Source organism: Lissotriton helveticus, chromosome 11, assembly GCF_964261635.1.
Source record: "Lissotriton helveticus chromosome 11, aLisHel1.1, whole genome shotgun sequence".
NCBI classification, from domain to species: Eukaryota; Metazoa; Chordata; class Amphibia; order Caudata; family Salamandridae; genus Lissotriton; species Lissotriton helveticus.
In genome coordinates, this window is record NC_136072.1 from 602,532,637 (window position 1) to 602,548,516 (window position 15,880).

The window sequence follows — 15,880 nt, forward strand, 5'->3', positions numbered from 1 at the left end:
TGGATATGCGGCTTGCTTTTGTAGATGAGCCACTGATGTATATTTCACCACCTCAATCTGTTGTCATCAGTTTTACACTTGCACCTGAGATGCCAAGGTAACTGCCTAGGACAACGGTCAATATTCAATTGTAAAGAATGTTGAATTGAACCGAAAATATATTTTAAAAATGGCTAAAAACAAAATAAAGCTTTCGGTCTCAAAAAGACCACACTGCCAGAGCAGTCCATGGCACTGAAAGGAACTTCTCTGTGACTGGATGTGATTGTTGTGAAAGAGAAGAACACCGTTATTCACAGTGAATTTAGCCAATGGCTGAAGTGGACTGTTCCACTGTACCATGATGCGTGCTATAGTAGGAGGACAATAAATGTGACTGGTCAAAGAACAGACAAATGGATGAGGGCTCGATGAAAGCACCAAAAAAGAATATTTATATGTATAATTTAAGTACAATTAAAATGTCTTGGCTAACACCAGACCTAACAAACAAAATAAATCATTATTGTAGACTGCTATAGGTCTTGTGAGTTCAGTGAACACATCTAACTTGATAGATAATGTAGGTGGTTTTGTAAACAAGCTACAGAGTATACTGGGGGACTAGAAGGAAGACACCAATAGTCTTTGAAACAGGCAGAGTCATGATTTCTATCTCTTGAGAAGATTGTAAATCGGCATCTACCATTCATAACTAAAGGTTGAGTCCTGACTAGACCATGGACTACAAACAACCATTATGAAATGCCCATGCTTATTGGGAGTACTTAGAAAAGCACTTACCTAGTGTTGAGGTGAGGCTCCAGTATCTCCTGAATATGCTCTGGAAAACGCCGCCACAGCCTGCGCCCTGGACAGTCAAGTCTCGCCTCTTTGCAGTCGAAGATCGATAGTAACTCCTGCAAGTACAAGTCACGAATTACCACATTTGATACATTAATTTACTCCTACACAGAGGGGTCCATAAACGTCAGTACAAGCTGAAGACCACTTGTGGGTTACCACCTGGAACATATGACACAAGCAGCCTCACAGGATCTGAGGAAAGCAAAGACAGAATGTAAGAGATGGGATCGCTTAGGAATTTTGCAGTGTACACAGAGGCTCAAGTTCAAGAGAGCAGAAAAGGATGCCATGGAGGACACCAGGCAAAGGGCAGGTAAAGGGGGAGCTTTCTTACCAATACCTGTGCGAACAACACAAAGAAAGTGCAGCCACTAATACCATGAGCTGAGTAATTCGGGCCAGCACAAGCACGCAAGGAGTGCAGCCAGTGACCCCCTTCATAAATATCTGCACCAAGGAACACGCTGTTGTTGCTGCATAGCAGGAAAGAGAAGACTTTCCTTCCAGCTCTCATCATTCGTCTTTGTGTTGCAATATCGCATCTCGAGTCAGTGCTCTTGGTTTCCAGCACTTTATGTCCATCAGGTTGTTGGGTGTGCATTCCACTACAAAGCGGACTGAGACAAATATAACTATCCTTACTAGTTCTTCATCTGAACTCAACTGGATTAGAGTCTAACTCGTACAGGTAAATCTGAAAATTACAATTGGATCTCACAACTACATTTTTGATCCTTTGCATCCCTTTTCTATTACTCTGTGTGCTCCATATCATGTGGATCTCTTAAAGGAAGTCAATATGCTTTCAAATTAAACCTTCATATGTCTTTGATACAAATAGTCTGTCAAGGTGTGGAAGGGAACAGGAGCCTAAAAAGCATAATACTAAACATTTCATACAAGTTCACTTTCTTTAGCCAGACAACAACAAGATGAGGGAACAACATCAGTAGAGAGTGATGGGAGAAAAGCTTGGAGGTACTGTGCGCACAGCTATCTTGTTTTGGAGCTGCTTCTCCAGAATCAGGCTACATGCAGGTCAGGCAAAACCAGGGTCAAACATATGAGTAAAAGTGAATAAGAAAATGGAAGTGTTTGCACAAGCACACAAGTCTCAGATAAAAATACATATACTTTAGGTTAAAAGGTCAATAGAACAAACAATCAATTGACATTTGAGAACATTCTTTAAATCTACTATGGGCCAAATAAAGCTACCCAGGCTGAAAAAAGGCACCCACACAATTCTATAGAATAGATTCCATTGAATAAACAGTTTAAAAACAGTATAGCGGTAGGATGTAATATTGGTTCTTGAGAATTAAGAATGCATATTAAAGGAGGTGTGGCAAGCCGCTGAAGATGGTAGTCAAGCTTTGTTGAAGCTCTGTCAGCGACCGAATATCAGCACCTAGCCCTGTGCTGCTGTGCGGCTTCAGCTTCCTTGGGCCCCGATGACAGGCAGTGACCAGGGAGGCAGGCAATTGGCAGGTTTAGGAGGCGGAAACACCTGAACGTCCAAAGGCAGCGAAGTCCTCGGGCTGCAGCACCACATGCGAGTCGCGATGGATGCCTGGCTGGGCCAGCAGGAAATCGAGCCCCAGAAAGGGACAGTGACGCGACCGCCGGAGTACCCCCCCTGGACATGTGGAGAGAAGTGGGGTGGGTCGCGAAGGCCATCGGGGCTGTTGCCCGAGCTAACCCGGACACCCACCATAGCTAGGCCCAAGTGGCCGCTCATACCTCTCTGTCGGAAGGTGAGAAGGGCCACCTGCTCCCTGGGAAGACCCAGAGTTGAAGGCGGGCTGATGGGGAGAAATTCCCCATCCTAAAATGAGCAACGGAGCAAGAGCGCCCCAGAACTAACACGTGGAGACAAGTCCAGCGGCGGTTTCTCTACGATGGCATTGGGGCCCCGCCCCTTTACATTCAAGATTCAACAAAGCTCAGCTCATAGTCATTTATTTAACAAAATACCCATTTATCAACTGCCAAAATGCCATTAACACTTTTCCTGCTAGAACTTAAACACGGGGCTGCGGCGCACTGTATGCCCAACTCACCGATAATACCGCTGACGTCACTTGACTGACACTCTAGTCTCTTCCCTGCCCTGTTGTTTGCTCAAGAAGCCTACGTGTTTGCCGGGCTGAGAACCTCACAGCTCTGAAGGCTGTGTTGTGATCAGCTCGGCAAAGACCTAGCTGCAAGCGTAATCTCACCCCCTGATGGCGTGGAGGTGAAGTTAGCCCCAGGCGTTTTAAGTACAAGCCTGGGATCGCTAACCCTCCACGTCAATCAGAGAGAGTGGACAGCTTGTCACCCCACCCTTTCCCAACTCGTTACAGGGTGTGGTGGGACCCACCCTGTGACGAGTCAGGAAAGGGTGTGGCAGGCAGGAAGCCAAGGAATCGAGTCTGCGCAGACTCAACCTCAGGCGGCTTCCCGCTCATGAGTCTGCCGTGGCACTGTGGCAGTTGGAGTCGTGGAAGCCATGTTTAACTTCGTCACGGACGGACTGCGTTTTGGAGCAGAGGCAGTTCATTACTGCTGGCAGCAGCTAGTAGTCCGCCATCTACTGCAGAATGTTGCTGTCAGGCGTCTGACGTTGTGACTCGGTCAGTTCACCAGCCCAGGTAAGACCCAAGCGGGCATTTTTTAAGTTCTATAGGCCCGTTTAGGGCCTTGTCGTCGCATGAATGCCATGAATGTCGGCCGGGGTAGGGGAGAGGGGGGCAGACACACAGTGCAAAGTTTAAGCATTTGCGCTATGGGTTGTGTCTGTTGCATTCGGTGTAAAGCTTTCAACTGCAGTTGGTGTTCTCCGGTGTGATTATTTTTTTCCAGGTGCTGGATTAAGAAGTGCCATTTTTATGGATTGAGCTATGGATTAAATAAAACATCTGATGATGTCAGTATTTGTTTGATGTTCACTAAATAAAAGGCCTATAGAGGTTAAAAAAATTGGGAGGCTAGAGCCATGGATCCTAACATGTTCACTAACTTGTGTCAGTATTAATTAAAATTAAGCTTTCGGTTCTTTTAATTTTTTGAGCTATGGATGCCTTGTCATTGCATGGATGCCATGAATGTCAGCCGGGTGGGGGACAGGGGGCAGACACACAGTGCAAAGTTTAAGCGTTTGCGCTATGGGCTGTTGTATTCGGTGTAAGAGATAGCTTTCAACTGCACATGGTGTTCTCCGGTGTATTTCAGTTTTTTCCAGGCCTAAGATGAAGAAGTGCCATTTTCTCTCACTCCCTTTACATCTAAAATGATCTAGTTCTTGCATGAAAACAGAAAATTAATTTAAGCAAATTGTGTCATCATATTGATGTACAGCACTGCACAGTCAATGAATGTATTTATTGTATAGTTAAAACCATTACAAGTGTACCAGGGTGTTTAAAAATTAATATGGGCAAATGATAACATCAGCATATGCAAAGATTGTCCTCTTTAGCTATAAAAATTGACAATTGCTTAAATGATAAACAATTCAATCGTATTGCTTTATTAACCTTCCTGCTTCCTCAAATTTTCTTGAAAATGCACCATTTATCTACTCTTTTTTCAAAATTCTATTGGGGGTAAACCCCCCAAACCCCCGTAGGTTGTTCGGGCTCGCTCCCTACGCTCACCGTAGTGCAGTAAGGCGATAATTTCACACCTCACCACTTTCAAATGTCACCAGCCGCCACTGGAGACAACACTGGGGACGTCCTGTGTCGAGGTTGCCTAATGCCACGGATTGGCACAGATTATTCACACCGTGGGCCCAGGTAGTAATGGTGCGGCCAACTCCCCCTACCCCGCCTTCTGGGGGGCAGCTTAGCCCCTCTGAGGATCATTGCTTCTACTGCAATTAGGCACGCCGGGGGAGGTGGGACAACCAGATCACTTGAGTGAAAGTGGCCCCTAGGGCTTGAGCACCGGGGAGCGTAGAAGAAGTGGGGCCATGGCAGTGTAACCCAGTTCCCTGGACCCTGCACGAGGTGAGGATGAAGGTGTACTGGTCGAGCCCTGCTGCTTGGGTCCCTGAGGCATGGACCTTCCTGCGTACTACAGAGTGGACATTAGAAAGAGCGGTGGTGTACCCCTTAGGCTCACTGCACTGAACACACCCATGATGGGCTGGCGAGGAGAATGGCCTATGGCAGTTTGCGCCTTTTCTCAATGAGAAGGGCCACCAACAGATTTTGCCATGGTGAAGGTGGCCAGAGTAGCAGCTCCCCTGAGGGGAAAATCAAGCATTTTACAAAACCTGGCAGTAGAGAGGTGACACTTCCCCCTACCAAGAGGATGGCCCTCAGGAGATAAGCAGCGAAGTGTAGATCTGATATCAACTGAAACAATACTACAGGCCATTAGAGATTCATATGAGGCCCTAGAAGCGTGCACTGGTGGAGCAAACACAGAGGTCTCCCTCCTGAGAGACAACCTCCATAAAGTTCTGTTACACATGACAGAGATTGAGACTCTGCCACTCGAGAAATTAGTGGAAGATGAGGAGGGAAGGTCCTGGGGAAACAGCTTGCACCTGGTAGGAGTTCCAGAGGGACATGATGTCACACATCTGGAACACTACTTTGCACAATGGTTTAAATCCTGGGTCCCAGCTCAAGAACTTGCCTCCTGTTTTATAACAAAGGGCCCACAGAGCCCTAACTCCCTAATCCCCGGGGCTGCCATCCAGACAAGTGACTATGCATCTGCTTAACTGCCTGGACAGAGATGCCATCCTCCGGGCAGCCAGAGCATTCCAAATGTTCTCACTGGAGTCCGCCAGGAACATGATTTGTCTGAACTACACTCTTAGAGTCCAGCAGAAATGGTGCACGTTCATGGAGGTGAAAGTCAAACTCCGAGCTCTGCAAATTAAATACAAGCTCCTCTATCCTGCCAGGCTAAAAGACGTTCACCAGGGGAAGACTCACTTTTTCGTCACCGCAGAACGAGCCTGACAATGTGTGGAGGAGAGGCAGCCATTCAGAGTCCCTCGGCACAACAGCTCCACATGGGAGCCTGACACTTGGAGGGTGGTTCCTCTCTCCAGACCCAACTGCGGGCAAGGCCATGCAACATCGTCCGAATAAGAGCAGTTGCTATTGGGGTATCATCACTGGCGGACTGAGAGAAACCAGCGAACCAGACCCCGGCCCACTGTCTGAAAACAATGATCCAAACTGCCGGCGGCCTCACAGCTAGGTTATCCCTTGGACTCTGTATATTGGTGGGTTGGAAGGCCCGGAAGGGCAACCCCCCTCCCCCACTGATGCATAAGAGGAGGAAGGTCTGGGAACAGCTTTCTCCATGGCTGGGGAAGGGAGGTGGTGGCGGAGGCCAGCTGAAGCAATCACTCCAGGGACAGCTCCACAAGCCAGTTGGGCCACCTGGAGGTTCCACAGACACACGGACAACACGAGACTGAGCACGAAGGGGTAAGGGGCTGCCAACAGGCTCTCTCCCAGTGTTTAATATGTTGGGAAGTTGCAAGTTCAGGCAACAGATACTTTATTTTACAAAGTGTGGGGTGGAGGGGAGCTTGTTATGGGAAGGCCGGTTGCCTCCCGCAGTTGGGTAATTTTGGCTTGGAGTCCACCAGGCTATTAGAGCACGCAAATGGCTCTCTAGACTGGAAGGAGGGAACAGGGGCGTATAGTGGAGGCCCAGGCCCAAGACCCACATTCTTACTTGTAGCCACACGTGTACGAAGAAACATAGAGAAGCATGACCAAGACACATCACACTGAGGGTAGAGACACACCGGTTAAAGGTCCAGTGAAGGAATATTAATGACCTCTTTAGTAAGCTCAAACGAGGGGTGGTGGCTCAATACCTTAGGAAACAGAATCCAGAACAGATAATCCTGCGAGACACGGCTAGCAGGAAATATAATTAAATGTTTTACAGAGGCCAATACAGAGCACTGGCTCACTTGGGATTCGCCATGGGGGGCAGAGGGGTGGTGATTCTACCACAAAAGAACCCTCCCTTCCACATAGACAAGACCTGGCTGGGAGCTCCAGGATGCTGATGTCGTGAGCGGTCCGAGAGCACCGATACTTAGAGTAAAAGAAAGAATCAGTGCCCTCCCGGGAGACCCTGTGGGAGGCATACAAGACTGTCATAGCAAGGAAGATTTGAACGACCCTTTACCGATCCTGCCCTACGTAAAAGTTCTGACAGAAGGGCTCCACTACCTGGCGATTGAAAACTGAAAGATAATTCCCTGTTCCTGCAGAAAAATATAAAAATAGTCCACAGAGACTTCCAAGCTGCCTTAGACAGGTGGAGACGCCGGTCCCTTTTGTTAACAGGAAGGGCATCAAGATAATCACCCTCCCAAAATTCCTGTATGTCCTCCAAAACGCCCATGGCCGATCCCCGATGCTTTCTTCAATGGAGCGGACGCCACACTGTGCACGCTCCTAAGGGCTGGAGGGAGGCATCTCATGAATAGCACTGTGCACCCTGTAATGCAATATATACAACCGGGTTATGTCACTTCCTGACCTTTGAGCCTACAACTGGGCCACACAGTTGCAGCCAATACATAGAGGGTTGCTTCTACCCAAGGGATGACCCGACAACGAGACTGGAGGGGGCACTGAGTGGAGAGCAGGATACTGAGGGATGAAATGACAGTAAAGGTGATCTTGCTAACATACCAGACACTCAAACAATAGCCCAGACAACCTAGAGGCCCTGAAAAAGAGATGGGAACAGGACAATAGGGACATGGAAGACAGGGTCTAGGGAGCAGCAATGATGCACCCGCGTGAGGTGGCCATTAAAGCGAGTCTACGACTTGCTTAGTTGAAAATACTCAATAGGATATACTTCAAGAAAAGTAGGCTCCACAGAATAGACCGAGTCCCTTTGGTGCAGGGCAGCAGATAACACTTACATAGAGTGGGGTCCTGCCCTCGTACAGAAAGCTACTGGAATGGGATAGTTGCAAACCTGTCTGAGATTCTGGAAGTACCCATACTGGTGGGAACCCTGGAAAAAGTGACCTTACCACGAAGACAATTATTGTTGCTTCCTGGGACTTGCCCTGACCAAAAGAAACACAGCAAGACACTGGGAGAACATACTATCCCCCACCAGGAAGATATGGGTAATGGGATGACTCACTGCATGGAGGCCAAGAGAGTGGTTAACACTGCAAGAGGCTGGCCGATAACATTTTGATAGACTATGGGGAAGTTGGAGACAACATTACACACTGAAATGGGACAGTGAGGGATGTCAGAATACCTCCCCGCCTGGAGGCAATCATTGTATCGCTGACTCGAACCCTTCTACTTGAAGTCAGCAGATACAATCCACATTGCCCCTCCCCTCCCACTTCAACAGCCTGGGCAGAAGGTTGTGAGGGTGTGAGAACCGGGAAGGGTGGGGGGCTGTTGTGGCGCTCGCCTCCATCCGAATAAGTCTTGCGATAGGTGTTACAAGGGGTTGATGTGCTGGTCCTGGTGACATTCTGTTTGTTATTTTCTATGCAAATATAAAATAAGAAAGTTTATAAAAAATAAAATAATGCATATTAAATGGTGAAATGACTAATTTATAAAGTGTTCTGCAAGTGCTCTGAGCTATCCAATTCTCTAGGTGACAATACATGCCTACTTTACTTATAATGCTGATCAAGCGAGACATCTAGGGAGGCAATCACACTGGGTTTTCATAAACTCTAAGTGCATGGGTATCAGCAAAATTACATGGAGCAGGCCCTCTGGGTACTTTAGTAGAGCACTGGATTTGGCCTTGTTCCAAGAGCAATTTGAAAACTAGTACCCTAATGTTCAGTTTTGGTATAAAGGGACAAATTGTTAGAACTATGTCTTATTGATTTTAAGCTGCTGCAATTGCGTGGAAAAGAGAAATTTGTGAAACATAATAAAGACAAAACTTATAGGCCAACTATTTGGCTAAAACATTTACATGTTCCTTACTACACTTGCATTAAAAGAACAAGCATTTGCAATGCAATAGGTCTCGCATTATTAAAGTTTGAGCTATTGGCATTGCTAATAATAATGCAACACCAATAGCTCAAACTTTAATAATGCGAGACCTATTGAAACACGAGGCAGCCATGCCTTTCAGACACAACCAATCGTAAGATCAATTAAACTAATAAAAGCCTCTCCCACCATTACCCTTTCCTGTTTGTAAACAAGCTACAGAAATTCAGTTGGATCCAAGCATAATAGGGATGGAGGAAGGAAAGCAATGAGTTAAAACGAGGAGGGACTCGCAGTAATGCAATTTTAAGCATTACCTCTTCGTGTCCTCGATTTAATTGCCTACATATTGAGAAATACAAAGCAAATAACAGCAGGACAACTGAAATATGAATGCCCAGAATTTAATTTGTAAAGAAACAAGGGCAGTGGCGAAGTGACATATGACGTGGGGCATTGGACAACCTTGCTCCTGAACTACAAGAAAAAATACCTTCACCCCAGCAATACAGTACAGTTACCCTAACCACCTCAAGAGAGAACTCCTAGTACAGCAGAAGGGCTATGCTTGGCACCACAGAAGAGACGGCAGCAGCACCAGAAGCGTGTCATCGGCAGCACTAGGCGAGACAGCCTCACCAGAGATAAAAGAAGCGCCACTGCAGGAGTGTGTCCTTAGGTCCACTGAAGAAGCCCCAGTACAGTCGGAAACACAGTAGCAACAGTGTCGAACAGGGAGGGGGAACTCTTAACACTAAAGGAAAGTCAACCTCACTAAGGAAGAGAGACACTCAGGCCTCTACAATACTACAGACGAGACATCCTCAGTGCCACAACAGGAGAGACCGCTTCAGTACCACTACAGGACTGACATCCATGGCACTGCAGGCCAGACAGCCTCAGCACTACAGGAAGTGCACACTCAACACTACACAATACAGACCCGAAGCAATACACAATACAGACACGAAACACTACACAACATGAATCCGAAACACTACTGGAAGGATAGTCGCACTCGCACTCACACTCCAAGAGAGACAACTTGCACAAGCATGCGGTCAGCTTTCAGAATCCCTTTCAAGAGGTCTCGCTCTGCACGAGCCAGAAACCGGTCCCCGGAAGCTTCTTTCCTTCCCAGTGTAAGAATTGGCTTTTGTAGTCTGGTCTGCCCTGTTCCCATGATGCACTGGGCCAGGGACAGACTAATTTGCATACAGCCAGGTTCTGAAACTGGGATGGTGCAATGAGCTAAAAAACGGTGTTGGATCTAGCCCTGATCTCTTGACTGGGTGAGAGTATTCTGCTTAATTCAGAGACTCTGTCCATCACCACCCCTTGTTGTAAATATTTTTGTCCACCCTAAGCGTGGAAGGGTATACTCAGATGTGAGTCCCTTGCTCATTGCACCATCAGTATTCAAGCAAGCCGGGCCGAAGACGGCTGAAATGCCAGAAACCGGTCCCCGGAAGCTTGTTTCCTTCCCAGTGTAAGAATTGGCTTTTGTAGTCTGGTCTGCCCTGTTCCCATGATGCACTGGGCCAGGGACAGACTAATTTGCATACAGCCAGGTTCTGAAACTGGGATGGTGCAATGAGCTAAAAAACGGTGTTGGATCTAGCCCTGATCTCTTGACTGGGTGAGAGTATTCTGCTTAATTCAGAGACTCTGTCCATCACCACCCCTTGTTGTAAATATTTTTGTCCACCCTAAGCGTGGAAGGGTATACTCAGATGTGAGTCCCTTGCTCATTGCACCATCAGGATTCAAGCAAGCCGGGCCGAAGACGGCTGAAATGCCAGAAACCGGTCCCCGGAAGCTTGTTTCCTTCCCAGTGTAAGAATTGGCTTTTGTAGTCTGGTCTGCCCTGTTCCCATGATGCACTGGGCCAGGGACAGACTAATTTGCATACAGCCAGGTTCTGAAACTGGGATGGTGCAATGAGCTAAAAAACGGTGTTGGATCTAGCCCTGATCTCTTGACTGGGTGAGAGTATTCTGCTTAATTCAGAGACTCTGTCCATCACCACCCCTTGTTGTAAATATTTTTGTCCACCCTAAGCGTGGAAGGGTATACTCAGATGTGAGTCCCTTGCTCATTGCACCATCAGGATTCAAGCAAGCCGGGCCGAAGACGGCTGAAATGCCAGAAACCGGCCCCCGGAAGCTTGTTTCCTTCCCAGTGTAAGAATTGGCTTTTGTAGTCTGGTCTGCCCTGTTCCCATGATGCACTGGGCCAGGGACAGACTAATTTGCATACAGCCAGGTTCTGAAACTGGGATGGTGCAATGAGCTAAAAAACGGTGTTGGATCTAGCCCTGATCTCTTGACTGGGTGAGAGTATTCTGCTTAATTCAGAGACTCTGTCCATCACCACCCCTTGTTGTAAATATTTTTGTCCACTCTAAGCGTGGAAGGGTATACTCAGATGTGAGTCCCTTGCTCATTGCACCATCAGGATTCAAGCAAGCCGGGCCGAAGACGGCTGAAATGCCAGAAACCGGTCCCCGGAAGCTTGTTTCCTTCCCAGTGTAAGAATTGGCTTTTGTAGTCTGGTCTGCCCTGTTCCCATGATGCACTGGGCCAGGGACAGACTAATTTGCATACAGCCAGGTTCTGAAACTGGGATGGTGCAATGAGCTAAAAAACGGTGTTGGATCTAGCCCTGATCTCTTGACTGGGTGAGAGTATTCTGCTTAATTCAGAGACTCTGTCCATCACCACCCCTTGTAAATATTTTTGTCCACCCTAAGCGTGGAAGGGTATACTCAGATGTGAGTCCCTTGCTCATTGCACCATCAGGATTCAAGCAAGCCGGGCCGAAGACGGCTGAAATGCCAGAAACCGGTCCCCGGAAGCTTGTTTCCTTCCCAGTGTAAGAATTGGCTTTTGTAGTCTGGTCTGCCCTGTTCTCATGATGCACTGGGCCAGGGACAGACTAATTTGCATACAGCCAGGTTCTGAAACTGGGATGGTGCAATGAGCTAAAAAACGGTGTTGGATCTAGCCCTGATCTCTTGACTGGGTGAGAGTATTCTGCTTAATTCAGAGACTCTGTCCATCACCACCCCTTGTTGTAAATATTTTTGTCCACCCTAAGCGTGGAAGGGTATACTCAGATGTGAGTCCCTTGCTCATTGCACCATCAGGATTCAAGCAAGCCGGGCCGAAGACGGCTGAAATGCCAGAAACCGGTCCCCGGAAGCTTGTTTCCTTCCCAGTGTAAGAATTGGCTTTTGTAGTCTGGTCTGCCCTGTTCCCATGATGCACTGGGCCAGGGACAGACTAATTTGCATACAGCCAGGTTCTGAAACTGGGATGGTGCAATGAGCTAAAAAACGGTGTTGGATCTAGCCCTGATCTCTTGACTGGGTGAGAGTATTCTGCTTAATTCAGAGACTCTGTCCATCACCACCCCTTGTTGTAAATATTTTTGTCCACCCTAAGCGTGGAAGGGTATACTCAGATGTGAGTCCCTTGCTCATTGCACCATCAGGATTCAAGCAAGCCGGGCCGAAGACGGCTGAAATGCCAGAACCCGGTCCCCGGAAGCTTGTTTCCTTCCCAGTGTAAGAATTGGCTTTTGTAGTCTGGTCTGCCCTGTTCCCATGATGCACTGGGCCAGGGACAGACTAATTTGCATACAGCCAGGTTCTGAAACTGGGATGGTGCAATGAGCTAAAAAACGGTGTTGGATCTAGCCCTGATCTCTTGACTGGGTGAGAGTATTCTGCTTAATTCAGAGACTCTGTCCATCACCACCCCTTGTTGTAAATATTTTTGTCCACCCTAAGCGTGGAAGGGTATACTCAGATGTGAGTCCCTTGCTCATTGCACCATCAGGATTCAAGCAAGCCGGGCCGAAGACGGCTGAAATGCCGGAAACCGGTCCCCGGAAGCTTGTTTCCTTCCCAGTGTAAGAATTGGCTTTTGTAGTCTGGTCTGCCCTGTTCCCATGATGCACTGGGCCAGGGACAGACTAATTTGCATACAGCCAGGTTCTGAAACTGGGATGGTGCAATGAGCTAAAAAACGGTGTTGGATCTAGCCCTGATCTCTTGACTGGGTGAGAGTATTCTGCTTAATTCAGAGACTCTGTCCATCACCACCCCTTGTTGTAAATATTTTTGTCCACCCTAAGCGTGGAAGGGTATACTCAGATGTGAGTCCCTTGCTCATTGCACCATCAGGATTCAAGCAAGCCGGGCCGAAGACGGCTGAAATGCCAGAAACCGGTCCCCGGAAGCTTGTTTCCTTCCCAGTGTAAGAATTGGCTTTTGTAGTCTGGTCTGCCCTGTTCCCATGATGCACTGGGCCAGGGACAGACTAATTTGCATACAGCCAGGTTCTGAAACTGGGATGGTGCAATGAGCTAAAAAACGGTGTTGGATCTAGCCCTGATCTCTTGACTGGGTGAGAGTATTCTGCTTAATTCAGAGACTCTGTCCATCACCACCCCTTGTTGTAAATATTTTTGTCCACCCTAAGCGTGGAAGGGTATACTCAGATGTGAGTCCCTTGCTCATTGCACCATCAGGATTCAAGCAAGCCGGGCCGAAGACGGCTGAAATGCCAGAAACCGGTCCCCGGAAGCTTGTTTCCTTCCCAGTGTAAGAATTGGCTTTTGTAGTCTGGTCTGCCCTGTTCCCATGATGCACTGGGCCAGGGACAGACTAATTTGCATACAGCCAGGTTCTGAAACTGGGATGGTGCAATGAGCTAAAAAATGGTGTTGGATCCTGGTCCCTGGGACCCTGATCTCTTGACTGGGTGAGAGTATTCTGCTTACTTCAGAGACTCTGTCCATCACCACCCCTTGTAAATATGCACTGCAACGCTAGGCGCGAGACCTAAAAAAGTGCTGAGAACAAGGTGTCCAAATTACACACAAAACTAGAGCACTGTAGTAATGACGCTTTGAACTTGCCTGAATGGCATATGCTGCAGAATCCTGGGCACGGACGTTATCAGCGTATGCAAGAAAGGCTCTAGTTAACTCCATCAGCAGTTCGTAGGCAAAGTTTGGATCTTCTACTCCAGTCTGCAGAGAAAAGATAGATATTTATATTGATATTCATAAAGTACAGCATATAGAAAAAAATCATGGACAGTAGTGACAAGAATACAACATACAGTAAGTAGTATATATAGTGGCACACGTATCATTGATTTATTGTATCGTACAGAGCAGTACAAACCCAATATAGCCATCTCTGTCATCAAATTTTGTCACATTTCATAATGATATCTCTAGTGGGCATAGAAACAATGGATCTGCAATATGCTGGACAATTGAGACAGGAACACATAGGGCAGAAGCATTACATCCATTCTAAGATGTTACATTCCCTAGAATTAATAATAATAATATAATAATAATAATCCACATTTGTATAGCGCACAATCACCCGTTAGGGTCTCTAGGCGCTGGGGGCCGTCGGGAAGATTAAGCAAGCTATTGCCCAGAGTCGCATGGTGCTGGGCTAACCTGCCGCCGGACCCGGGGATCGAACCCTGATCCCCAGATTCCAGCGTCAGTCGCCCTGGCCGCGGCGCCACACCTCTCGAATTGTATCCAGGATCTGGCCTTCGGGACTTGATAATCAGCATAGTTCTCAGCATTTTCATTACTGATAGCAACGCCCTTCAGCCAGTGTTTAATCTTGGGTGACGGCCCTTTCTTCCAGCATCTCATCAGTCTACGCTTTGTCAACAGTAGTAGTAGAAGCACCAATCTTCTCTTCAACTTGGGGGAGTGATTTAACATATGTCAGCATTATTGGTGACTCTAATATATCACCAGTAATATGCACAACCTCCTTCCAACACAAACTGATGGTGGGCATTCCCGGGCCAGGTGGAGGAGGCCTGCTGATTCACACATACATCTAATGCACCAGGTTGGCTTTTGGTTTGATTTTTTGTAGATAGCTGGGAGAGCAATACAGCCTGTTGAGGAATTTTAAATGGAACTACTTGTGTCTATAGTTGATAGAAATAAATGTAGTTGGACCACAGCAATATTTCCATATGTCTGGGTTGATATACACCCCTTATCGGCTTTCCATTTTCTTAAGACACTATGGTTGGGTGAGGTGTCATATTCTGTGTACAGTTTATAAAGTTTAGAGACCCACCCATATGCATAAGGGTTTGTGAATAATTGAGTTAGAGAGATAAACTCCTCAGGCTTGTCCGGAAAAGATGGCCAAGTCGCCGAAACGGCATGGTGGAATCTGGCATAATCAAAAGTGTCTATAGGCGTTGTTACTTTAGAGTCTGTGAACTGATATAGTGAGTTAAACTTGCCATCAGTGAACAGCTGATCCAGCTTAGAATATCTAGCTCCGCTCAGTCTGTGGATCATCCCCTTATCAAGTGTTGATGGAAGCAGAGGTTATTCAATAAAAGGAGTTCCGCAGAGTACAGCAGCATTTTAGCATCTTGTGTCGCCATCCTCCACCAGGACCAATGGGCGCACTGTTTGTAAAAGCAGTGCTGGTTTAGGTAGTTTAGAGACAAAATATAGATATCCAAATAGTTGCATGCTAGTATAAGAAGCCATAAGTACTAGCTATTTGTAGTGGCGAGGGAGAATATCCCAGCAATCTATTAGTGATCAAACAGAGGAATTTGGAATTTCATTGGAATGGAATGACCCCTCCACTGTCAACTCCAATCTTGAATAGTTATCTCACTATTAGTTTGTCTGCTCTATACATTTTAGTTGGGTCGCAATCACCCATATCATACGATGTTTATTACGTTCTGCAGCAGGTGTAGATGCACAGTGAAAGGCAGACACCACCAAATTCCTTGGGGAATTGTATCACAAAGAGAATATTACACCAATTCTTAGTTATTCGATATCAAGCCTGGCAACATACTGCCCTAAATAAATAGAGGTTTCTAAATTTGTTTGTTATCAGCTAGTAAACTAGTTAAAAAATAAAATACTTGAAGTGGAACTCTCTTAAAAAACATTAATTCCCACCAATCTTTCCATCATCTCTTTTCCCCATCTATCATAAACAATGATTTCAAGCCTTTGTGGCCACAGAA

The 15,880-nt window shown here is 46.9% G+C and overlaps 1 protein-coding gene across 2 annotated transcripts in view; it reads right to left on the reverse strand.

The window, feature by feature from the left end:
* Positions 1 to 15,880, reverse strand: part of ATR (ATR checkpoint kinase) — a 340,021-nt gene that overhangs the window by 164,237 nt on the left and 159,904 nt on the right. For both annotated transcript variants that reach the window (XM_078666419.1, XM_078666418.1), the window contains exons 23-24: positions 13,746 to 13,859; positions 784 to 899 (exon numbers count right to left, since the gene is read on the reverse strand). In XM_078666419.1, coding sequence (XP_078522545.1) covers positions 784 to 899; positions 13,746 to 13,859 — 230 coding nt within the window. The remainder of the gene's footprint in view (positions 1 to 783; positions 900 to 13,745; positions 13,860 to 15,880) is intronic.